This window comes from Oncorhynchus kisutch, linkage group LG16 (assembly GCF_002021735.2).
Source record: "Oncorhynchus kisutch isolate 150728-3 linkage group LG16, Okis_V2, whole genome shotgun sequence".
NCBI lineage: Eukaryota > Metazoa > Chordata > Actinopteri > Salmoniformes > Salmonidae > Oncorhynchus > Oncorhynchus kisutch.
Genome location: NC_034189.2, coordinates 40,106,466 through 40,133,843, shown reverse-complemented (window position 1 = coordinate 40,133,843; position 27,378 = coordinate 40,106,466). Strand labels below are relative to the sequence as shown.

The window sequence follows — 27,378 nt, the reverse complement described above, 5'->3', positions numbered from 1 at the left end:
GTGGCGGAAATAGTGTCTAATTGTGCTCTCTGTCCAGAGAATAATCCACCCCGTGGCTCCCAGATGAAGTGGTAATTATCAAAGGGAGAGATGTGACAGGGAATGTTTGGAATTAGCTGTTCAAGGAGGTCAGGTCACAGCTATAGCTAGCTCAGTGAAAGCCAGTGATTGGCTAGCATCCCAAATGGCACCCTATTCCCTTTATCCCATAGGGCTCTGGTGAAAAGTAGTAGGGAATGTAGGGAATAGGGTGCCATTAGGGACACAAAGAGGTGAATATCTACAAACCAACCTTTGTCTGTATGTCTGTCAAAACTGAATCTCTCTGGCGAGTTCCAGGGAATTGGGAAGTCTCACAACATTGCCATCACTGGCCAGTCTGTCATATCAACCCTCATTACGCAAATGTATGTATAGTGGTTTAGAATCCTTTATAGATGTACATCTGCAAGCCACCAAATAACCCCATCACAATGAAAGACATTGCATCCAGCGTACGCTATATTTGTCTATCTTGTCAAGTGGCTATGTTAGAGCCTGTATCTGTTTGTTTAATATAGCAATGGAATAATGTGTGTGAAAATGTGGAAATGTGCAAAATGGGAACGTAATAGATAATCCGTACATAGGAAACCGGCGTTGTCCTTCTATCTATCTTGTTCTGTCTATAATGATGGTACAGAATTAGAGTACACCAGAGGCAGGTGGGCTGGTCGTATTTACCCATAATCCCCAGTGATTGACAGACAGCGACCCGGGGAAGCAAAACATAGCAGCTGTCAAAGTGCATTCACTGATGCTGGTAAATTTGGCCATATTAGTGTTGGCGGATTTAAAATAACAGCAGAGCGATTATTCACACTCCAAATGGCATTATAATTATGAGTGAAAAAGACAAATGTGGACATTTTCCTCCCAGTTCTCTTCTCCTCCCCGGCCGTCATCGTTTACACATTCAGTAGGCTGTGCCCTAATGTGGTTGCTGCTGTTGCTGCACGTTTGTGTGTGTGTGTGTTCAGTTTGCGCAAGCAGGCAGGCCAGGGGCTAAACAGAATCATTTGGATTAAAGCCGCCATATTAGAGGTTTGTGATGAGGGGAAAGATTACAGGTCACTCTGGGTTGTCAAATCAGGAGTAAACATTTCATAATAGTAAAAATGAATGAAGAAAAAAAACATCCTGTCATCGTGTTCTGCTTTGATGGAAAGTTGGGATTGATGACTGATTCATTAACCTGGAAAACTCTCTTCCTAAGAGTTACATTATTATTGTGACATGTAGATGTGGTTATTTCCTGGAAGCAATTTGATGTTGCTGAACAATGCATACCTGATATGGGTTTTTGAAGACACATCTTTCAATGAGAGCTGACTTCTCTTACAGTATGAAGCCAAATGTCTCACTGGTCAAAACGGCAGCATTTCTGTTACCTTCATGAAAATATATGGATTTGGCAACATTAGGTTCAAGAGGAAATTAACATATTAATAATATTCATTCATGCTTTTTAATGAATAACATTCATTCAAATAATCTCTCTCTCTCTCTCTCTCTCTGTGTGTGTATTCAAGGTTTAAAAAGGTGTCTAAAAATAACGTAAGACTTTATTTGCCCTAATGAAAAATGTGTCGAACCCTACAAAAATTGTCCATTAATTATAATCCACATAATAATTAACATTTCCTGTTGCTGCAGGAATATATTGCTGCTGTAGCAAACTGGCTCAAATTAAGATCCTACGTATGTACCATTAGAACAGCTCATTTCAAATACCTTAGAATGTGCATGAAATCTGAGCACTTTTCCTTCCGCTAAAAATCAATTAAGTTCCGTAATACAGAGAGAGAGAGAGGGAGAGAGAGAGAGAGAGAGCGAGAGAGAGAGAGAGCAGTATGTTTCTCCCAACCGTGAAGAGTGCAATTGGTTACATCCACGGAGTTAGGGTACAACCCCTGCGATCCACCAGCGTATGTTCATTAAATTGTGCAGAGGTAATTAGAATCTATCGGACACCAGACCAGAGACATTTGCACTGCTTGCAGAGTTCAGAACTGCACAAACATTCCCCAGGCCGCACAGCTCTGAACTGCATTTACAATAGCAACTGTTTTACAGGAAATGCTGCAGTATGAGGTACAACACAAGTATAGGGTGTTCAACAGCTTGTAAGCCCAATTTATGTATGCCTACTGTGAATGTATAAAAGAATAACCAAAGACAAATCAATATAAGAAAAATAACAGTATACTAAATTCCACCCCTGACAATTTGACACGTCTGTCTGTTTACAAGTTATGACTTCTCAAGTGTTGCCCTACTCTAAAAATAGCCATGTAAATCAAGTATTGACGACCCCGCTTCTCCATGCCTGAGTCAATGCCACTTCCTACTTATTTATTGTCATGGCACCTATGACACATCCATTACCCCTTAGCCTGAGGCAGGGCTGTTTGCTCTCCTCTAATTTTGACTCTCACATGATATCGAGTCTTGTGGAATCATCAGTCTCAGAACAGAACTCCACGTGACTGATGATATTCTGCCAAGAGACCGAGAACATGAAGTATGATGTATCTCTGACAAACCTCCATACTTCCAAACACGATCACTGAAGAGGAAGGAATGGCCTCCTTCACCCACCCACTTGTCTGACTGACTCTACCCTGCTACGGAAGCCCTGGCCCTCTAACATGCTGCCCTGTTCCTTTTCCATAACATTGGGGGTATGATGCGAGCCGGTTAGTCATATAGACAGAATTACCCTTTGGACCTTCCACAAGGACACAGAGATGATTGTGATAATTTGGACGGTGTCATGCATATCTGTGCTGTGAGTTTTGCATGAGTAATGGACCCAAAGTCGAATAAAATGATTAACCCTATCTAGCTGTTAAAAATCCCTCCGTAAAAAAAAAATCCCAAGCAGCTCTCAATGTCCTGCGTGTCATTTTTAATATCGTATACATAGATGGTAGTATATAATTAATAGTTAATGACATGCAGGACAAATGTAAAGGGTTTACAAAATAAATCTCAATTTGCATCCGTTTAGTTTAGTTTATTGTGCTTGTCCTTGTGACACGGTAAAGAGAAGTTATCAACCATTCTGGCCAGGTGATGCGCTGCATCAACACACTCTGTGACTGAACACAGCTTCTCCACATGCTGTCTGAGGCTGTAACTACAGACGGCATGTACTGTATGACAAAACAGTATTGTAGTATGACATGTACATATTACCTCAGTAGGGCCGACCAACCAGTGCTCCCGCACATTGGCTAACCGGGCTATCTGCATTGTGTCCCACCCACCCCCCGCCAAGCCCTCTTTTACACTACTGCTACTCGCTGTTCATCCTATATGCATAGTCACTTTAATCATATCTACATGTACACACTACCTCAATCAGCCTGACTAACCGGTGTCTGTATGTAGCCTCGTTACTTTTATAGGCTCGCTACTGTACATAGCCTCGCTACTGTATATAGCCTCGCTACTGTATATAGCCTCGCTACTGTATATAGCCTCGCTACTGTATATAGCCTCGCTACTGTATATAGCCTGTCTTTTTACTGTTGTTGTATTTCTTTACCTACCTATTGTTCACCTAATACCTTTTAGTTTAGAGCCTGTAAGTAAGCATTTCACCTGTTGAGAGAGAGAGAGTGAGAGTGAGAGAGAGAGAGAGAGAGAGAGAGAGAGAGAGAGAGAGAGATACTGTATATATATATCCTATAGACTCTGTGGAGTGACAGGTCGTCCAGGAAGGGGACAGCTGTGTGACAGTGATGGAGGAGGAGGGATACAGAGCAGCTCAAGCACACACACACTCTGCCACACGTCCCAGATGTCACACACCCAAATACACATACAAACACACTCACAGCTGTCCCAGTCACTCCTCCCTTCAGCTTCACCATTTCATGCACACACACAATGTCTATGTCACTCTTCCTTCACTTTATTTGAGTGTCACCACACACACACACACACACACACACACACACGCTGGGGAAACATCACTGCTCAGTGCGGATCTGGGTCATGGAGCATTAAATCCCCTTCCTCCACACACACACACACCACAACCACAGCCACAGCCCATCACCTCAATGCACACCATCTGTCCTCCAAAGCTGGGCTACAAAATCCATTAGGGCCTCATGCAGCGTTCACGACATTTCGGAAACTTGGACATTGTAGAAAGAAAGATGATACCATGTTTCCCACTTAAGAAGTATCAGAATCAACCAATAGGAAGCTCTATGCAAATTACCTACTTTAATTTGAAGTCGGAAGTCCAGGGTTTCCAACATGATGTGAATGCGGCATCACAGACGGGTCTCTCTCCCTCTGCAGGAACAGAACTCATGAACCAGCCATCTGATAGACACCCTGGGCTCTCTGGTAGCCATGCTACGGCCAGAACTACTCTGAACTACCTGTTAGACACAGTTTAGCAGTGGTTCCTGGAGAAGTGGGTATACTCTAATTTGGAAATAAATCCCACATATTGGTCTTTCCCAGACAGGCCAACACAAGCTGTACTTTGCAAGTAGGCTAATAGTAGGCCTACTATCGAAACATAAATGAGTCTGTCAGAAATTCCCAGGTTTCTGACTAGAAAGTCACACTTTCTAATAGAAAAACAACACAAATGGATGTTCTAAGTACACAACAATGCTTAAACCACATCAGAGGACCACTTTTGAGGTCTTGGAAAAATCCAAGAAATTGACTTATTTCTTTGTAGTTACTCTTTAATTCAACTACCAAGACATCTATAGCACTGTTGTTTGGTTAGTGATGTTTCTGTAGCATAAATAAAATGGAGTTTGCAAAACAAATGGCCACTGGATTGGTGCAAATGATATCATGATATCATTCTGCAATGTCTGACCTTGCTTCAAAGTAGCCTTTAGAAAAATTGTTGTTCAAGCTGCCAAAGGCATCATCCTAGTCACATTAGCAACCCATGATAGTTGTTGCATCTTTAGATCTCCCCTATTTTTACATTTCCATCGCTGTCCATGAAAATGCTTGCATGTGCAGTGTACATTTTAGAATGGTGTTTTCCCACAAATTGCATTTTGGAACATTCGCGCATGTGCCATTGCTACAGCTAAAACTACCCTGATCATTCTGTTAGCCATGCTACAGCTAAAACTACCCTGACCCCTCTGTTAACTGCGCTACAGCTAAAACTACCCTGACCCTTCTGTTAGCCATGCTACAGCTAAAACTACCCTGACCCTTCTGTTAGCCATGCTACAGCTAAAACTACCCTGACCTTTCTGTTAGCCATACTACAGCTAAAACTACACTGACCCTTCTTTTAGCCATGCTACAGCTAAAACTACCCTGGCCCTTCTGTTAGCCATGCTACAGCTAAAACTACCCTGACCCCTCTGTTAGCCATGCTACAGCTAAAACTACCCTAACCCTTCTGTTAGCCATGCTACAGCTAAAACTACCCTGACCCCGCTGTTAACTGCGCTACAGCTAAAACTACTCTGACCCTTCTGTTAGCCATGCTACAGCAAAAATTACCCTGACCCCTCTGTTAGCCATGCTACAGCTAAAACTACCCTGACCCCGCTGTTAACTGCGCTACAGCTGAAACTACTCTGACCCTTCTGTTAGCCATGCTACAGCTAAAACTACCCTGACCCTTCTTTTAGCCATGCTACAGCTAGAACTACCCTGATCATTCTGTTAGCCATGCTACAGCTAAAACTACCCTGACCCCTCTGTTAACCGCGCTACAGCTAAAACTACCCTGACCCTTCTGTTAGCCATGCTACAGCTAAAACTACCCTGACCCCTCTGTTAGCCATGCTACAGCTAAAACTACCCTAACCCTTCTGTTAGCCATGCTACAGCTAAAACTACCCTGACCCCTCTGTTAGCCATGCTACAGCTAAAACTACCCTGACCCCGCAATTAACTGCGCTACAGCTAAAACTATTCTGACCCTTCTGTTAGCCATGCTACAGCTAAAATTACCCTGACCCCTCTGTTAGCCATGCTACAGCTAAAACTACCCTGACCACGCTGTTAACTGCGATACAGCTAAAACTACTCTGACCCTTCTGTTAGCCATGCTACAGCTAAAATTACCCTGACCCCTTTGTTAACCGCGCTACAGCTAAAACTACCCTGACCCTTCTGTTAGCCATGCTTACAGCTAAAACTGCCCTGACCCCTCTGTTAACCGTGCTAAAGCTAAAACTACCCTGACCCTTCTGTTAGCCATGCTACAGCTAAAACTACCCTGACCTTTCTGTTATCCGTGCTACAGCTAAAACTATTCCTGACCCTTCTGTTAGCCATGCTACACCTAAAACTACCCTGACTCTTCTGTTAGCCATGCTACAGCTAAAACTACCCTGACCCTTCTGTTAGCCATGCTACAGCTAAAACTACCCTGACCTTTCTGTTAGCCATACTACAGCTAAAACTACCCTGACCCTTCTTTTAGCCATGCTACAGCTAAAACTACCCTGACCCTTCTGTTAGCCATGCTACAGCTAAAACTACCCTGACCCCTCTGTTAACCGCGCTACAGCTAAAACTACCCTGACCCTTCTGTTAGCCATGCTACAGCTAAAACTACCCTGACATTTCTGTTAGCCATACTACAGCTAAAACTACCCTGACCCTTCTTTTAGCCATGCTACAGCTAAAACTACCCTGACCCTTCTGTTAGCCATGCTACAGCTAAAACTACCCTGACCCCTCTGTTAACCGCGCTACAGCTAAAACTACCCTGACCCTTCTGTTAGCCATGCTACAGCTAAAACTACCCTGACCCTTCTGTTAGCCATGCTACAGCTGAAACTACCCTGACCTTTCTGTTAGCCATACTACAGCTCAAACTACCCTGACCCTTCTTTTAGCCATGCTACAGCTAAAACTACCCTGGCCCTTTTGTTAGCCATGCTACAGCTAAAACTACCCTGACCCCTCTGTTAGCCATGCTACAGCTAAAACTACCCTAACCCTTCTGTTAGCCATGCTACAGCTAAAACTACCCTGACCCCTCTGTTAGCCATGCTACAGCTAAAACTACCCTGACCCCGCTGTTAACTGCGCTACAGCTAAAACTACTCTGACCCTTCTGTTAGCCATGCTACAGCTAAAATTACCCTGACCCCTCTGTTAGCCATGCTACAGCTAAAACTACCCTGACACCGCTGTTAACTGCGCTACAGCTAAAACTACTCTGACCCTTCTTTTAGCCATGCTACAGCTAAAATTACCCTGACCCATCTGTTAACCGCGCTACAGCTAAAACTACCCTGACCCTTCTGTTAGCCATGCTTACAGCTAAAACAGCCCTGACCCCTCTGTTAACCGTGCTAAAGCTAAAACTACCCTGACCCTTCTGTTAGCCATGCTACAGCTAAAACTACCCTGACCTTTCTGTTAGCCGTGCTACAGCTAAAACTATTCCTGACCCTTCTGTTAGCCATGCTACAGCTAAAACTACCCTGACCTTTCTGTTAGCCATACTACAGCTAAAACTACCCTGACCCTTCTTTTAGCCATGCTACAGCTAAAACTACCCTGACCCTTCTGTTAGCCATGCTACAACTAAAACTACCCTGACCCTTCTGTTAGCCATGCTACAGCTAAAACTACCCTGACCCCTCTGTTAACCGCGCTACAACTAAAACTACCCTGACCCTTCTGTTAGCCATGCTACAGCTAAAACTACCCTGACCCTACTGTTAGCCATGCTACAGCTAAAACTACGCTGACCCTTCTGTTAGCCATGCTACAGCTAAAACTACCCTGACCCTTCTGTTAGCCATGCTACAGCTAAAACTACCCTGACCCCTCTGTTAACCGCGATACAGCTAAAACCACCCTGACCCTTCTGTTAGCCATGCTACAGATAAAACTACCCTGACCCTTCTGTTAGCCATGCTACAGCTAAAACTACCCTGACCTTTCTGTTAGCCATACTACAGCTAAAACTACCCTGACCCTTCTTTTAGCCATGCTACAGCTAAAACCACCCTGACCCTTCTGTTAGCCATGCTACAGCTAAAACTACCCTGACCCCTCTGTTAGCCATGCTACAGCTAAAACTACCCTGACCCTGCTGTTAACTGCGCTACAGCTAAAACTACTCTGACCCTTCTGTTAGCCATGCTACAGCTAAAATTACCCTGACCCTGCTGTTAACTGCGCTACAGCTAAAACTACTCTGACCCTTCTGTTAGCCATGCTACAGCTAAAATTACCCTGACCCCTCTGTTAACCGCGCTACAGCTAAAACTACCCTGACCCTTCTGTTAGCCATGCTACAGCTAAAACTATTCCTGACCCTTCTGTTAGCCATGCTACACCTAAAACTACCCTGACCCTTCTGTTAGCCATGCTACAGCTAAAACTACCCTGACCCTTCTGTTAGCCATGGTACAGCTAAAACTACCCTGACCCCTCTGTTAGCCATGCTACAATATGCAAGGCCAAAATAGTCCACTTTCAGTTATAGGTACAATTAGCAATCTTTATAGCGGTACAATAGTCATTTCAATTATATATATATGATATACACCCACTGGTTTTTGAAGAAAACAGATTAAAGGGCATCATAAGGATAATCCACACCTCTGTTAGCTATGCTATTGCTTTCCGTTTTTAACTGGAGTCCTAAATAGATCAATATCTACATAGTGGAAACCATCACACTCTCCCAGGCTTGTACATAGGACCTCTCTTAGTTGGTTTAGGCTAAACCATTTAATCCAGAAATACAAAAACACCCCAGCATAATAAGGAGAACCAGCACAGCCTCATTATCTTGCAGCTCAAGCTCAACCGCATTTGGGAGTTCAGTGTCTCTGTCACCTTCAAAGCAAACAGGTTTGCAAGCCAGCCAGCAGAGTAAGATAGTTAATGGTTTAGCGGCACATAAACACGTTGGAGGAGGAACTCCTACGGATTGTCACCCCGGCACAGCTCAAAGAGAGATAAGGGACTCCAAATGTCCTTCCTTTGGAATTGATAAATGGAGTATATGGGGTACAGCAGTTATACATCTATTTGTTCCAGTCAGGATGAGGGGACCGAGTTTTTAGAAAACATGAAACAGCAGTAAGCACTATCTTTTCTATACAGACAAGACTATAAGACGACACAGTATTGTCTGCAACCAAATTATACATTTGCTGTACATAAAATGCTGTTTGACAATGGTGTACTACCAGTTATCTGTGACTGGTCCATCCATCCAAACCCTTAACACAGAAATGCATCTGTTTTTCCTCAACCAGGCATTGGCCCAAGTACTGTAGATGCGAGGCCCCAAGCAGCATGCTGCCAGATAATGGGTTATAGCACCATTATAGCACCTTCAGAGTGGTTCTCCAAGACCCACACTGAGCATGATTTACCCCAAATAGTTTAAACAATAAAAAACATCAAGCAACTGCCTGCAAAACATAAAGGAATACGACCAAACTGTTTATCTAAAATGGGAATCGTTGGGGTTAAAGGACCCCAAAGTGACACTGATCGAAGTGTGCACGTGTCATTGGTTGTTGCAGTATTTTTTTAATTGGCTTGCCTGGCAGTACATAGGGTGCAACTCCAAACATCCTCTCCACCAATGTTTAGTCAACAGAAGTAGGTGCCTGGGATCGAGACAGAGAACACATTACACAGGGAATCGATACTAAGCAAATACATAACCATGTCAAGAAGTGGATAATCCTTTTTGTCTACAAGAGACACAGCTCTTACAGTGACTCAATCCAACAACAACACTGTCTGATGGCTGTCTGCATCCCAAATGGCACCCTACTTCCTACGAAGTGCATTACTTTTGACCAGAGCCCTATTGAACCTAGTAATAAGTAGTGCACTAGGGACTAGGGTGCCATTTGGAATGGAACGAGCGCTGTGTGTAAATGAGGTGAAGAGGAGGCTTCCAAAAACCCTCTCTAGAAAATCAATGTGCCACAGTGCTCTAATTGAGTGATAAAAAAAGCCTGTCATGCAGTAATTGCATAGATGGTTATTTGTTTATTTTGTTGTTTGTCCTTGGTTTCCCCTTACGACATGTTAAAAAAATAATTGCCCTTCCATAATCAAACTGTCATTTGCCAGAAAAAACACCCTGTCTTCTCTTGCTGTTAGTTATAAACTCTTTATAAGATCATTCGTAAAAATACAAATAACTTCACAGATCTTCATTGTAAAGGGTTTAAACACTGTTTCCCATGCTTGTTCAATGAACAATTAATGAACATACACATGTGGAACGGTCGTGAAGACACTAACAGCTTACAGACCGTAGGCAATTAAGGTCACAGTTATGAAAACTTAGGACACTAAAGAGGCCTTTCTACTGACTCTGAAAAACACCAAAAGAAAGATGCCCAGGTTCCTGCTCATCTGCGTGAACGTGCTTTAGGCATGCTGCAAGGAGGCATGAGAACTGCAGATGTGACCAGGTCAATATCTCAATATTATGTCCATACTGTGAAATGCCTAAGACAGAGCTACAGGGAGACAGGACGGACAGCTGATCGTCGCAGTGGCTGACCGCATGTAACAACACCAGGATCGGTACATCCGAACATCACACCTGCGGGACAGGTACAGGATGGCAATAACAACTTCCCAGTTACACCAGGAACGCACAATCCCTCCATCAGTGCTCAGACTGTCCGTAATAGGCTGAGAGAGGCTGGACTGAGGGCTTGTAGGCCTGTTGTAAGGCAGGTCCTTACCAGACATCACCTGCAACAACGTCGCCTATGGGCACAAACCCACCGTCGCTGGACCAGACAGGACTGGCAAAAGGAGATGCACTGCAGTACTTAATGCAGCTGGTGGCCACACCAGCTACTGACTGTTACTTTTGACCCCCCATTTGTTCAGGGACAAATTATTCAATTTCTGTTAGTCACATGTCTGTGGAACTTGTGCAGTTCATGTCTCAGTTGTTGAATCTTGCTATGTTCATACACATATTTACACATTTTAAGTTTGCTGAAAATAAATGCAGTTGACAGTGAGAGGATGTTTATTTTTTTGCTGAGTTTATGTTTTCATGGTGACATTGTCATGGTGAAGCACAGATCATATTCTTGGAACACCTCATTCTCTCCTCCACACAACCTTTGCACTGTTTTGATGTGATTGACAAAGACTGTTGCTTTTGACAGCCTTTTCTTTGTATATGACAACTGACGAATGCTAGGCTCACTTGTCGCTGTCTGTGAATAAGAACATGTTATTACGTTGAGTAATAATAATAATTTCTTAAACTTTTATAGCGCTTTTCATTACAGATAATCTCAAAGCGCTTGTTAAGCAAAATAAACAACAATTTACAATTTAAAAATAAATATAAATATATGCTACAACAGTAGCTAGATAAGCTAGATCAAATCTGTTTGAGTGAGCATAGGCCTTTCCTGCAGTCACATGACCAAATTACTCTCTCGTGTCCACATGGGTTTCATAATTAATAAACATTATCTTTTTTTAAATACTGAAAATCTGGTGTTTCTTTATCAAACGGTTTTGTTATATTTCAGTCTTCTGTGATGTATATAAAGTGTAATGTTGACATGCAAATTCAAAATGGAATACATTTCAACTCTATATCTGACATGGTACAGGTGTCTTCTTCTTTTTTTGGAGCCCATAACCATGTGTGTGAGGTGTACACTTTTGTTTAAAAGTAGATTTGTTTAAGTCTACCAACAATCCCTCTGTGTGACCCTTATTTAGCCCACTACAGTGAAAGGATAAATAACATTTTAGAAATATGCATTATTTGTAAAAGAGAACATTTACATGAGTTCCTAACCAAATTAATATCTATCAGAGAGGAAAAGCAATCTGGTGAGAATGTACTGCATGTATGTATGTATGCGCATTCATTTGGATTCAGTCTGGTTAATTAGGGAAAGTACAAACAGTCTCTGAACATCCAAGACTCTACGTTAGGTGGTCGGCCTCTCTCTCTCTCTCTCTCTCTCTCCCTCCCCATCTTCCCTCCAGTTTTTGAACAACATTACATTTTAATAAGCTTTTCATTTAGGGAGGAAAATTCTACCCTGAAGAATTCTGATGCAAATGAACCCAACCCAAAACTCTTTGCTTCATTGACTTCTTAATCTGAGGAATCACTGTGGCAAAGACTGTAGTTAATTGGTACTCAAAGTTTCACGTTATATCTTTGTCAGAAAGTATTGTTAAATATACATACTGTATCCAGCTGTGCGAGGACATAATATCATAGATTGGTTGCACAGGTTAAGTTTGACCAATAAGAGGGTTCCTCTGTTATTCCCCAGCCTTAGAGGAACAGAAATGTACCCCTTAACCACCAATTTAGCTCTGGGCATAGTGAGGTGGCCTGTTTGAGCTTCCAGCTCGATGGAGCGAAAGTGATCCGACGCTCCTCTCCAGAGAGGTGTCTGGCGGGTGGACACACACTCACACACACACACACACACACACACACACACACACACACACACACACACACACACACACACACACACACACACACACACACACACACACACACACACACACACAAACAAACATAGTGTGGGTGGCCACCTGGGTCAGTGAGCGCACTCGCATTGGCTTGTTGTGCCTCCCCCTTGTCTATCAAGTCTTAGTGGTGTGTCGATGGCCAACAATAGCAAGCCCCAGCAGAATGTACTGGCAAATGCTCCAGACAGAATAAAGCCATGACCTCCTAGATGTTCCTATCCGTATAGGAAGAGCCTGAAGAAACACAATATCATATCCTCTCTGAAGATATTATAAGACAAAATGGCCCTGAAATGTCAGAGCAGTATGAGGGCAAAGATAATTGTGTCGCCAATGTTTGTTTAACTGCGGAGGACAGAGTGAACCATTAGATGGCATCTTAAAATGGATTCAAAGATGTATTTTGGGGCTGTATTTAAACCTTTTTAAGACTTTTCTTTCAGGTTATTGTCACGTTCTGACCATAGTTACTTTGTTTTGTCTTTTTAGTATGGTCAGGGCGTGAGTTGGGTGGGTTGTCTATGTTAGTTTTTCTATTATTTTCTATTTCTATTTCTGCCAGGTATGGTTCTCAATCAGAGGTAGCTGTCAATTGTTTTCCCTGATTGAGAACCATATTTAGGTAGCCTGTTTTTGATTGTGTTTGGTGGGTGTTTTGTTTTCAGTCTTTGTGTGTCTACACCAGACAGAACTGTTCTGGTTGTTTCTTTGTTTTGTTATTCAGTGTTCAGTTGACTTTATTAAAAAGATGAACATGTACCACGCCGCGCATTGGTCCTCACCTTTTTCTTCCCACGACGACCGTTAGAGTCACGTCTTGTACTGTATGTGCCCAGCTCATGATCACATTTTACTCATTGAACACAGTGGGAAAGGAAGGAACAGACTAGCAGAGATAACACTTCAAAGGAAAGACTGGAACGCAATAAACACACAGTCGATTCATGTTGATCTATTGCAGTAAAGTAGCATCTGTATTTAGTCGTCAAAAGAATACAGTTTGTTCCTTACTGGGGTTCAAATGTTGTTGCTTGGTGTTTCCAAGTGAGAACTGCTAAACGTTATATTCAGTAGCAACATTTTTCAAAATAAGTTAAAAGAATAACATTTTTGTTTTTTAAAGTAGGCATATCTAAAATGTCTGCAGTATAGCATTGACTTAGTACCCAACTGCTATAATAAACTCTTGTCACCCGAAGTAAAGAACATAGCATTTAGAAGACTTTTAAAGTGTGCAAAGAGAATATCTCAAGTGTACTTAATTAGCAATATAACGCGGCCCTGGTTGTTACCAGGCATAAATCCACATTCTTAAACTTTGTCTTTAAATAATCTTTTCATTACATTCTTCATTTTATTTGATTTTTTTCAACAAGTAGCTTCTTTGAACAATAAAAGCCCGGCAGGATCAATATTTTCCAGCAGGCATCCAGGAAAAGTGCTAATCGGATTCAAGCTCATGAAATTAAAATGACGACTCAGCGGGGATCAGGCTGTAATTAGTGTCAAGCTATTAACTTTCTTTTATATGTCTGTTAACTGAATACTTAAACATTGACTTTACTTTAATCATGAACATCCTACACAAACCGAATAGCACTACAGACTTCATTTTAATCAGAGTACCATACACGTCCTACATCGATATGTGTTATGAGAACACATAAGGCACATCAACTATAATCCCCTGACATGGGAATACCATTGCTCATCAACAAATCAAACACATCTTTAACCAAGCACGATCTGGAAAAAATCCATTCTCTGCAAAACAGTGCATTTTTTGGACACAAAGCGGGAAGTACCTGTTGCGTCTCCCTGGTACTTGAGTGCCATAATATTTCAGATATCAAGAATAATCAATTCTCTCATCATTTCCAGAGTTATACAGCCAGGCCATACTGCGTGTGGCTTTTCTGTCATTAAAGTGCTCATCTAGGTGCTGTTGTACTGTCATAATTCAAAATGTCTTCATCTCTTACTTTTTACTTACATCACAGCAACGTTGACAACACTTTTAGAAAAACATTGCTATCAAGAACCTTAAAGGGTTCTTTGGCTGTCCCCACAGGTACATGTACAGTTCACAACCTGATCAAATAATCCCTGTGGCTATATGGCTATGGCAGGAAATATCCCTTCTCTCATTTCCATACCACTTTCACCTGAGTGTAGGAATAACCGTGAACAGATAAGAGCATTTTCGTAATATCCTCTAAAAGAAGCTTAAGAAGTCTACACTGGATGAAGCGCTGTGTCTCTGATGTTACCAGGGGCGCAAGTGGGGGGGGGGGACATCATTTAAATTGTTCTTATCTAGTCGGATAAACACTCCAAACAGCCTACCCGTCCGCTCGGAGGCGTCCGCATGGTCCTAAAGCACACGTTTCCTAGTTTTCTATCACATTCCAATTATAAAACTGATGGGGGACAAAAATGACATCTCATCATTTTATTTTACTAGGCAAGTCAGTTCAGAACAAATTCTTATTTTCAACGAGAGCCTAGGAACAGTGGGTTAAAACTTGTTGAGGATAGGGGGTAGTATTTTCACTTTGGATGAATTGCGTGCCCATTGTGAACTGCATCCTACTCTGTCCTAGATTGCTAATATATGCATATTATTATTACTATTGGATAGAAAACACTCTGAAGTTTCTAAAACTGTTTGAATTATGTCTGTGAGTATAACAGAACTCATAGGGCAGGCAATCTTCCAAACAGGAAGTGAAATTCTGAATACACTAATTTCAAGTCATCACCTATCCAATTCCAAATAAGATATGGATCTGGTAGCACTTCCTACGCCTTCCACTAGATGTCCTCATTTAGTAGAATGTGGAATGGAGCTTCTGGTGTGAACTTTGACTGAATGGGAGGGGAAATAGTCACTGTCCCGACAGAATGCAATTTCCCTGTGGCGCATTTCTCTGTGGGTGCCACCGTCGTTCCATTTGGCTGCAGCTGAAAACGTATGATCCGGTTGGAACGTTATTGGATATATATGAAAATAACATCCTGAAGATTGATTATCTACTTAGTTTGACCAGTTTATTCGACCTGGAATATATATTTTTGAAGTTTTCGTGCGAGTTGTCCTGGACCAGCGTCAGCATTTGGGCACGTGAGCTGAAAGTGGTAGCAAATGCAGCTAATTGGACACTAGTATTGGACATTATGGAACAAAACAACGATTTATTGTGGAACTAGGATTCCTTGCACTGCATTCTGATCAAAGATCATCAAAGGTAAGGGAATATTTATGATGTAATTTCGTATTTCTGTTGACTCCAACATGGTGGAGAAATACTTTTACGTCTGAGTGCTGTCTCAGATTATTGCATGGTAGGCTTTTTCCGTAACGTTTAAAAAAAATCTGACACAGCGGTTGCATTAAGAGCCAATGTATCTTTAATTATATGTAGAACATTTATCTTTAGTCAAAGTTTATGGTGAGTATTTCTGTTATCTGGCGTAGCTTTCTATAATTCCTCCGGATATTTTGGAGGCATTTCTGAACATGGTGTCAATGTAAACCGAGATTTGTGGATATAAATATGCATATTATCGAACAAAACATAAATGTATTGTGTAACATGTCATATGAGTGTCATCTGATGAAGATTTTCAAAAGGTTAGTGATTCATTTAATCTCTAATCCTGCTTTTGTGACTCTATCTTTGGCTGGAAAAAATGGCTGTGTGATGGACATGATGGGTAGATGAACAAGATGTTTATCTTTCATTTGAGGTATTGGACTTGTTAATGTGTGAAAGTTAAATATTTCTAAAGAATATTTTTGAATTCCCTGCGCCACCTTTTCAGCTGAATGGGGGGGTGGAGTTCCCCTCTGGGATTGCCTTGCCATAACACTGCCTTGTTCAGGGGCAGAATGACAGATTTGTACCTTGTCAGCTCCGGGATTCGATCTTGCAACCTTTCGGTTACTAGTCCAATGCTCTAACCACTAGGCTACGCTGCTGCCCTGCTGCTGTGGGGGTGGGGGGGGGGGGGCATGTCCCCCCCGTCCCCAGTGAAAGTTGCACCCCTGGATGTTAAGGGCGAAGTAGACTATTTGAAGGAATAGTATCCAACCAAGTGTGATATAGGATGTTTCACACTGCCCGGTCGTCAATCATGTGAGGGAGAGAAGAGGGAGAGAAGAGGATGATAAAAAGGCATCTAACAATTAAAATATGTAGATGTTGGTCGTGTCAATAGCTCAATTCCTTTCCTCAATGTTATACATTGCCAGTCTGTTACTGTTAAATTGAGTCTTCATCGCCACCTCAGGAACTGAAGCATTTTAACACCTTGAGCTTTGCAAATAAACAAACTCTGAACATGAATATGCAAAACATTTTACACTGCTAAATCGTGATGCTTAGAGGCTCCCAAAACCTTTAAAAATTGAATAATGTTTAAGAGAAGGTCAAACACAAAACATTTTCTCTCATTTCTTAGCTTTTACAATAAGACTACAGCACAGCTGACCAGGAATGAACAGCATCAGTACTAGTATAATAATAATAATCAGAATAATAATAATATTAATAATAATGATGATGATCATCATCATCATAATATAAAATAACAATAATATGACAACCTTTCTTCACTATTCCTCTACATACACAAGTGTATGGCCATATTTCAGTAAACTGCAACAGGAAATCATATCTGGGTTGCAACTCATGTGGCTTAATATAGCTGTAACATCACAGATATTTTGAATCTGTATGCGTATTCAATTCAGAGCCACTCTACAGTGATGTCCCATTCTGTGGAACCATAACATTGAGCGATATAAGTTTATTGTTGCTTGGCTGGGTGGGTTTTGATTTAATCTGTCTCTTGACGTCTTCTAAGGTCAACGGACTCACTGTAATCTCAGAAGGACAGTGATCATCAACTGATGACGCGTTTGCTATGTTAAACCCGTCTTATGGTTTTAGGCTCTTTTTGTTACTCTCTGACAATTACCTTCATACATAAAACTGTAAGAGACACATGATATATATTTGCAACGATAGAAAACAGTATCCACAAGAAACATGCAGGCACACCCACCCACCCACACTCTCCTAGGCTTCTACTGCTTCACATTACAGCTGGTATAATAGCAATTGAACCTGGAACGTGTGGGTCGCGAAATGTGCGACCTCCAAACACGGAGGGAGTCACAGGGAGAAATAGACTGTGATGACCTGGTGTTGTTCAGCCGCACAGTCCGCCATAGTGGTTAACCCAGAGGTGGAAACATTGCCACCATCCTTACCCGTTTACTAGCTCCCAGCAGAACCAAATCAACTCCCCCATTGTGTTGTGACTGTCAAAACTAAACAGCTATTACGGCCAACCTGCCATTCCACTTAGCCATTTGCAAATCAGTCATTTTTCGGCAGTCTGAGTCTCATTTAAAAATGTTTACCGTGGCATTTTCCATCCGGCCTCATTATCCACCAGACTGGATAGCGGCGGCTGAGGCTTTTTTAAACCATGGAGGGAGATGAGCGAGCGATGCCCGGTCATATCAACCGATTGTAATTGCCAAAAGTCAATGCAGCGTGCAATTCCATTCACTATACTCTGTGTACCAGACCACTTACTTAAAACAAACTGTACAGGATAAACAATGCATTAGGTAGAGGAAAGGAAGACAGAGAGGGTGAGAGAGGAGGGCATCAGCCATGCACTCATCCTCTGGCGTAACAAAAACAGGATGCTTTCAGAGAACATGGAGATTTACTGAGCCACTGACCAAATCAATTTAAAATACCACCCAACTTTCTTTCTTTTTATTATCCCTCAATCTTTCTGCTCTTCTGAGATTCAGTATTTGCTGTCCTCAGTGCAACTCTTAATGTCTGTGTGTGTGTGTGTGTGTGTGTGTGTGTGTGTGTGTGTGTGTGTGTGTGTGTGTGTCTGTTTGTGTGTGTATCTGTATGTGTATGTCATGTGGTGTGTGTGTGTGTGTGTGTGCGCATGCGTTCATTTGTGCGTGCGTGTGTGTGTTGATCCACACACTGATGATGTCCATGTCTCATCTCTCCATCTGGGCCTGTGTGGCACTACCCAAATCTCTCCAGTGCATCTGGTGTACTGTTGCTTTGCTTGACACAACTGTGTCAGCTCAAAAGCTAAGAAAAACACTTAAAGGTGAATGAATGTGAACGTGATAAAATATCTCTGTATGGCGGTCTTGGAGAGAGCCTGCATGCCCACTTCCAGAAAAACATAGCTGGCTTGTGTGTTGAGCTACTGCCTATTTTTTTATATTTATGTGCTTTATGAGGACATGGAAATAATGGCCACTATTTTTGGCCAAGTAAAAAAAAAAATCCCCATGAAAGGAACATTTACAGACCATAGGGAAGAGACAGAAGATATCAATATCAATACATTTCAGTGTTTTGTTTACAATTACAATGGGCGCTCTTCTACCGAACCATCATGACGGTAATGACCTTTAAAAGTGAACCTGTCTGCGATCAGCCTTGTTTTGCTAAATATTGTTTCAAAAAGCAGGACGTGAAAAGCTCAATCACCTCCCTCCTCTAAAGGTCTTCCGAACAAAAACAATCTATTCATATTCACGATAAAGAGCCAACCGTAATCCGTAATCCATAATGATCTGACAATTACTCAAAGTAACTGCTGACTTGTTTCATTTTTGATTTGCAAAGTCATTTTTTAACAACTCCTTTGTTGTTGCAGTCATATTGTCACGATTGTCGTATTGAGTAGACCAAAGCGCAGCGTGGTGTGAAAGCATGATTTAATGAAAAGACGGGGAAAAAACAAAGTACACTATAACCAACCAACCAACCAACCAACCAACCAACCAACCAACCAACCAACCATGACTGCTACAGAACCACTGTGCTAACAAGCAACATAACATAGACAATAACCCACCAACCACAATACAAAACAGGCTACCTAAATATGGTTCCCAATCAGAGACAACGACAAACACCTGCCACTGATTGAGAACCATATCAGGCCAAAACACATAGAAACAGACCAACTAGACATGCAACATAGAATGCCCACTCATATCACACCCTGACCAAACAAAACATTGAAACAAACAACTCAAATAATGGTCAGAGTGACACATACACTTTATTCATTCTTATCTAAAAGGTAACAGTTCCAAAAAAATAGTGATAGTTAATTGTTATACATGGATCTGAATGAACCATGAAATAATAAACAAACAGTCACAGCCATTTTTATATACACTTTATTTTACCAGGTAAGTTGACTGAGAATATATTCTCTTTTACAATTATTTACCATTACTACAGTTTAAGTCCAAATCAACTAGTGTGAAATAAAGAACGAACTAGCCTAGTGGAGCACTAAGTCAAACAAACAGTAGCTCAATGTGGTTCATAACACACCATAAGAAAGGAAAAACTCACTCATTGAAATATGACATTTGAATGGTTTCAGAATGTTCTGACCTATGCTGCTAAAAACAATACATTGCAACGTAAAGAATATGTTTTCACTTACTTCCAGGATGTGCTTTTTGAACCCGGCACCCGAAGACTTGTTGCTACAAACTTTTGAGCTGAGCACGTCAATTTCTCTTTCTATCTATCACACACCGTCATCGTCCCTGAGACACATCAGAGCTGAATCTGATATAAAGGCTTTTGAAGGAGTAGGCATGAGACCGGTGCACATTTTCAATAGGAGCGTAGTGAGAGATTTTTTGTCATGCTAACGAATGCTTTGCCCTCGTTTTCCTGCCCCGGCCCATTCCTTGCGTGTGCAGGCCTAAAGGAAATGTATGTGTGTTTGTTTGTTTTCTCCTTTTTAAATGAGCTGGGGCTGCTGAAAGAGAGCTGACCAGGCATCAACACTGGGGCAGTTGGCTGTCTCTCTGTTCTCTTCTCTGTCACGTCAAAGCGGCCTCTCCTCTCTCCTTTCCGTGACTCAGAATTAGTGTGTTTATTGTACAATATATGTCATGAACAGCCTCCCAGCCACACACATATTCTCTTCCCAAACAAGGGTAATATGGCCGACATGTCTTCAACCCTCACTAGCTGGGGGAAATCAACAGGGGGTTCAGATCTTCTCCTGGCACTAGCTGGCCTTGACCCAGTGTGAGTGAAGTCAAGCAGGGACCCCTTTAGGCCCCCTGGGGGGGGCACCTAGGGCCACAACCAAAGACCAACAACAGCCCTAATAAATAACATCAGCATAGAGAAACCACAAAAAACACAGCAGTATATCTGTAGATAGATAGAGCTGGCTGCCCGGAAAAACTGAGCAATCTGGGGAGAAGGGCCTTGGTCAGGGAGGTGACAAAGAACCCGATGGTCACTCTGACAATGCTCCAAAATTTCTCTGTGGACATGGAAGAACCTCCCGGAAGGACAACCATTTCTGCAGCACTCCTCCAATCAGGCTTTCATGGTAGATTGGCCAGACGGTCAATGAAAGGCACATGACAGCCTGCTTGGAGTTTGCCAAAAGTTACCTAAAGGACTCTTAGACCTCTTTGGCCTGTATGCCAAGCATCACGTTTGGTGGAAACCTGACACCATCCCTATGGTGAAGCATGGTGGTGGCAGCATCATGCTGTGGGGATGTTTTCAGCGGCAGGGACTGGGAGACTAGTCAGGATCGAGGGAAAGACGAACGGAGCAAAGTATAGAGAGATCCCTGATGAAAACCTGTTCCAGAGCGCTCAGGACCTCAGAGTGGTTAATCTTCCAACAGGACAATGACCCTAAGCACCCAGCCAAGACAACGCAGGGGTGGCTTCGGGGCAAGTCACGTGTGCCAAACTTGTAGCGTCATACCAAAGAAGACTTGAGGTTGTAATCACTGCCAAAGGAAAAGGTACTGAATAAAGGGTTTGAATATGATATTTCAGTTTTTATATTTTATTACATTTGCAAAAATGTCTAAACCTGTTTTGGTTTTGTCATCATTGGGTATCGTCTGTAGATTGATGAGGAAAAAATACAAATGAATCAACTTTAGAATAAGGCTGTAACAAAATGTGGAAAAAGTCAAGGGTTCTGAATACTTTTCCGAATGCACTGTAAACCATACGGTATATATAACACAAAACTACGATAGACACACAATTTGACATTACATTTTCTTTGATATAATAGCATTGAATAAATGTAATGCTCTCTCTTGTAACACTCTTCACAGTGCAGGAAACCACAGTTAAATATGTGTCATCTGACACAATCAGCAGGGGCAAGGAGGAAAAGAGTCTTCAGGCTGTATTAGATCTAGAGAGACTGACAAGTCCTGCTGAGGCAGAGGCTATCCTAATATGGACACTGTATCCAGATCAATCAGCTAAAATAATATTGTGCTAAAATTGTTCTCCTCGTCTGACTGAATAGGCCTAGAATCTTGGACATATTGTGTTCCCAAAACAATATGTCCATTCCATTACAGATTCACCAGTAAAACAAACTATTGGTAATCCCCCGTTATGTTTCCAGACCTTGTAAGGGTGTAAAAGCCCTCGTCTGGACCTATATCTGGACTGGATTAAGTCAGTATTTAATTGTATTTTAAGACCTAGATGCCAAATACTCAGAACCTGTGTTTACCAGGCAGAGAGAGAGAGAGAGAGAGAGAGAGAGAGAGAGAGAGAGAGAGAGAGAGAGAGAGAGAGAGAGACAGAACGAGAGACAGAACGAGAGACAGAAATAGAGACTGAGAGAGATAGGCAGAGAAGGTGTGGGGGAAGGTAAGGATAGAGAGGGTTAAGTGTAGGCAGCCAAGACACATGCGTCTGAATCAGGGAGACATCAGCAGGCCCCTCACGTCTCGCCATAATGGGATGGAGAGAGGAGGAGAGGAGCGAAGTGCCATGTGGCTCTGACACATCCCAGCTCAGAGTAATGGAGCTCAGGGAGAGCTCGTCAAACAGATCGGCCCATGTGGAGCTTGGACACAGATGGTGCAGTGTTACGAAAACAGCGTGGCAGCATGGCATGGTACCAACGCGGTCACAGCCAGGGCCAGCCACTGGATACAGAGCCGGAGATGCCACACACACACACACACACAGCACAGATGACCCCCCTACTGCTCTTGATTCCATCTCACACACACTCTGCTGCATGGACACCATGCAATCCTGCTGCGTGTTTGTGAGATTAAGAGGCTAAAGATACCATCCGTCACCATGATAGTTGGTTACATAATATAGCACTGGTTGGTTACATAATACAACACTTATCTTGTTAATAAAATGAATTGCTTCTTCAAACCAAGCGGAGTCTAGAGTTAGTTTGAAATAAATGAACACACTATTCAGACATCAGACTACCTGGACACACTATTCAGACATCAGACTACCTGGACACACTATTCAGACGTCAGACTACCTGGACACACTATTCAGACATCAGACTACCTGGACACACTATTCAGACATCAGACTACCTGGACACACTATTCAGACATCAGACTACCTGAACACACTATTCAGACGTCAGACTACCTGGACACACTATTCAGACATCAGACTACCTGAACACACTATTCAGACTATCTAGCAAGAGACTGCCCAATGTTCTGGGAGAGGAAGGTGGTGAGTGTCTGAGGAGAATTTACATTCTGGTCCTTACCTTTATCTGGGATGAATACATTTCTATTTATATGGCAGAATAGAGACCATGTAGCTGAGGGATTTTCTAGCATGAACCTCTACTCTGAGAGACACACAAATACGCGTGCATTTATAGGTACCCACAAAAATGTACGCACACGCACACACACACACACACACACACACACACACACACACACACACACACACACACACACACACACACACACACACACACACACACACACACACACACACACACACACACACACACCTCATCTCTCTCCTCACCCAGTCTATCAAAGAAGCAGAGAGACAGACTTAACAAGGGCCTTCTTTCTCCTCTCTCCACATTTTTTTTTCTTCTTTCTTCCGCAGTGCATACTTTTCCAGAACACCTTTTCCCCCTGGCTCTCAATCGCGAAACTAAATATAGCGAGCAGTGCAGACAGCTCAGCTTTATAGCAAATGGAAAGCAGAGCAGCAGTGGATCCCGGGGTGTGAATATGAATTGAACACCCTGGATGTAGCTTTGGTTTTCTTATGGGCTTAACAACACTTCAGCATCTTGGCCTCCATGAAACTACCAGGTTTAGTCTCGGCTCGTCCCCAGGCTCAATTATTACCGTATATAGACAGTGAGGTGTAGTACTCATAGACAGAGAGGTGTGACAGAGACAGAGCCGGCTGGTGGACGAGATTAGGAGTTTATCCGAACACTGCAGAAAGAACTGCGAAATGTACTGTACAGTGGATTTAGAAAATAAACATGGATACATTTTGCAGATGCTTCTGACTAATATAGCTGTTGGTAAAAAATAGATCCATGAACAAAGCATAATGTGGGCCCACATAGTATAATCAAGACAGTATAGCATGAGTGTTTGGTTGTCTTCCAATTCGCAGGTCTGGTATAATTTGGTAAAACATGCACAGTATCACTATGGACTGGGATGACAAAGCCTATCAGCTTGGTAACCTCTCCGACACCATCCGCCCCAGAGTTCATACTGGAGTTACAGGACTTGATATGCTGGGGTAAAATAGCTTAATTCCATGTCGGAACATTTAACGTTGTTTTACCAGAAACCTCTCCTATGATAAATATTATCTCCTGCCATCACATTCTACCAAATCAGGTAGAAGTAGAAGTAAAAACAAAATCGAAAAATTCTCAACTTATTTACTCCCCATTCAATTTGTATGGGTTTATTTCCTGCTGTGCCGTCAGTTGAGAAAATACTGATATCCAACATCCAACATTTTACAAAGAACACACATTTTGAAAAATACTAATTGTACCACATAAACCTCACAATTTTAATCGCCAGCATTTACAGAACTACAGCCAACCAAAACACACATCAAACACACAACATGGATGAATCCATCAATCCATAGAAATCACAACACAAAGCGCCAAGAATAATGTTATGCTGTGACTTACCTAACACCCCGAGCCTGTAGTTTATGGTGATTACGATGACATTTCCGTAGCTCGCCAGGATACTCCCATCGATCATGTTCCCCGTTCCCTCCATGTAGGATCCACCGTGGATGTACACCATGACCGGCTTCAGCCCGTTCTCGTCGTGGATGTCTGGAAAGAAGAGCAACAAGCATGAGCTCCTGTAGATAACACTGAGTCTGGTGGTACGTCCCAAATGGCACCCGGTTCCGTATATAGTGCACTACTTTTGATCATCGCCCTATGGACCTTTGTCCAACGTAGTGTAGGCTCCTACGCAAGGGAATAGGGTGTCATTTTGGGTGCTTAGGAAGGTTGCCAGCCACTTTACTTTGGATGCATACGTTTATTTGACATTTTAAAAATCAGCAGGCCAATGGAATATCGGTAGTTCAAAGTGGGCATCATATGTAAACGCTATTGGACGAGATAGGGCCACTGTAAGTACTGTGGTATTGGAGATACTGTAAGAGGGGAAACTTGCCATATTTGATATGTGATAGCGGCATCATTCTGCAGATATCAGGGTCTATGTTCTTGGAGTTACACCAACACACAAGGACGGTTTCCCAAATGACACCATGTTTCCTATATAGTGCACCACTTTTGAACAGAGTCTGTATATTGGGAATAGGGTGTAATTTGAGATGCGTACAAACATGACTGCTACAGTACAATTAGGCAGGGTGAGTACTTTATAACGGAACGTCCCTACTCTGGTTCTGATTAAAGCTGGTGATTAGTACATGTGTAGGAGTTGATTATAAATGAAGAGGGTAGAGCCTTAGCATGAGAGAAGATTGGAGAGGGATATCATGTTCCACAAACAACCAGCCTGCTAGCAGGATAAATCACAATTCAGTTCAGCCAGCAGTCACGGGCCTCAATAAGGTGTTGTTCAATGACTTATAGTTGATTCCTATGGGGTCCAGCATCGCAGAAGTCATCGCTCAGCCTTCTACCACTGCTTTTCACATTCTACCTCCTTAGGACATGGTGGAGACATGGTGGTGAGTTTAGAATCAATGATTTGTGGAAGGAGGGATTTTCAAGGATTTCCTTACTTCAACACAAAAAATAAAAGGTGTTCTTCTAGCCTCTGGGTAAAAATACTATACAGTGCAAACCAACTTTATCTAAACCTCAATTTACAGTGCATTCGGAAAGTACTCAGACCCCCTGACTTTTTACACATTTTGTTACGTTATAGCCTTATTCTAAAATGGATTAAATCGTTTTTTCCCCTCATCAATCTACACAAAATACCCCACAACGACAGAGTAAAACTGTTTTTTTGAATTTTTTTGGGCCACTCAAGGACATTCAAAGACACCCCGAAGCCACTTCTACTTTGTCTTGGCTGTGTGCTTAGCGTTGAAGTTCTGTTGGAAGTTGAACCTTCACCCTAATTTGAGGTCCTGAGCGCTTTCATCAAGGATCTCTCTGTACTTTGCTCTGTTCTTCTTTCCCTCGATCCTGACTAGTCTCCGAGTCCCTGCCGCTGAAAAACATCCCCACAGCATGATGCTGCCACCACCATAGGTGCTTTAGGTGCCTTTTGGCAAACTCCAAGCGGGCTGTCATGTGCCTTTCATTGACCGTCGGCCAATCTACCATAAAGGCCTGATTGGTGGAGTGTTGCAGATGGTTGTCCTTCTGGAAGGCTCTCTCATCTCCACAGAGGAACTCTGGAGCTCTGTCAGAGTGATGATCAGGTTCTTGGTGACCTTCCTGACCAAGACCAATCTCCCCAGATTGCTCAGTTTGGCCGGGCAGCCAGCTCTAGGAAGAGTCTTGGTGGTTCCAGACTTCTTCCATTTAAGAACGATGGCCACTGTGTTCTTGGGAAACTTCATTGCTGCAGAAATGTTTTGGTACCCTTCCCCAGATCTGTGCCTTGACACAATCCTGTCTCGGATAAAGGTTGCTTATATGTGCCTTTCCAAATCATGTCCAATCAATTGAATTTACCACAGGTGGACTCCAATCAATTTGTAGAAACATCTCAAGGATGATCAATGGAAACAGGATGCACCTGAGCTCAATTTCGAGACTCATAGCAAATGGTCTGAATGCTTATGTAAATAAGGTATTTCTGTTTGTTTTAAATACATTTTCAAACATTTCTAAAAATCTGTTTTCACTTTGTCATTATGGGGTATTGTGTGTAGATTGATGATCATTTTTTTATTTATTTAATACATCTTAGAATAAGGCTGTAATGTAACAAAATGTGGAAAAGGGAAAGGGGTCTGAATGCTTTCCAAATGCACTGTATAAAGTATGTGGACACCCCTTCAAATTAGTGGATTCGGCTATGTCAGCCACACCCATTGCTGACAAGTGTATAGAATCAAGCACACAGCCATGCAATCTCCATAGACAAACATTGCCAGTAGAATGACATTGCTGAAGAGCTCAGTGGCTTTCAACCGGGCCACCTATCAACAAGTCAGTTCAAAACATTTATGCCGTGCTAGACCTGGTCAACTGTAAGTGCTGCCATTGTGAAGTGGAAACGTCAAGGAGCTACAATGATCTTGTATTGGTAGGCCACACAAGCTCACAGAACGTGACCGCCGAGTGCTGAATCGCCTAGTGAGTAAAAATCATGTGTCCTCGGTTGCAACACTCCCTACCGAGTTCCAAACTGGCCCTGGAAGCAACTTCAGCACAATATCTGTTTGTCTGGAGCTTCATGAAATGGGTCTCCATGGCCGAGCAGCCTCACACAAGCCTAAGATCACCACGTGCAATGCCAAGCTTC

General features: G+C 42.4%; 1 protein-coding gene across 2 annotated transcripts in view; it reads right to left on the bottom strand.

The window, feature by feature from the left end:
- The window catches only part of nlgn4xa (neuroligin 4 X-linked a), a 71,124-nt gene that overhangs the window by 22,219 nt on the left and 21,527 nt on the right, over window positions 1-27,378 (bottom strand). For both annotated transcript variants that reach the window (XM_020504542.2, XM_031792380.1), the window contains one exon: window positions 24,591-24,743. In XM_020504542.2, the coding sequence (XP_020360131.2) occupies window positions 24,591-24,743 (153 nt within the window). The remainder of the gene's footprint in view (window positions 1-24,590; window positions 24,744-27,378) is intronic.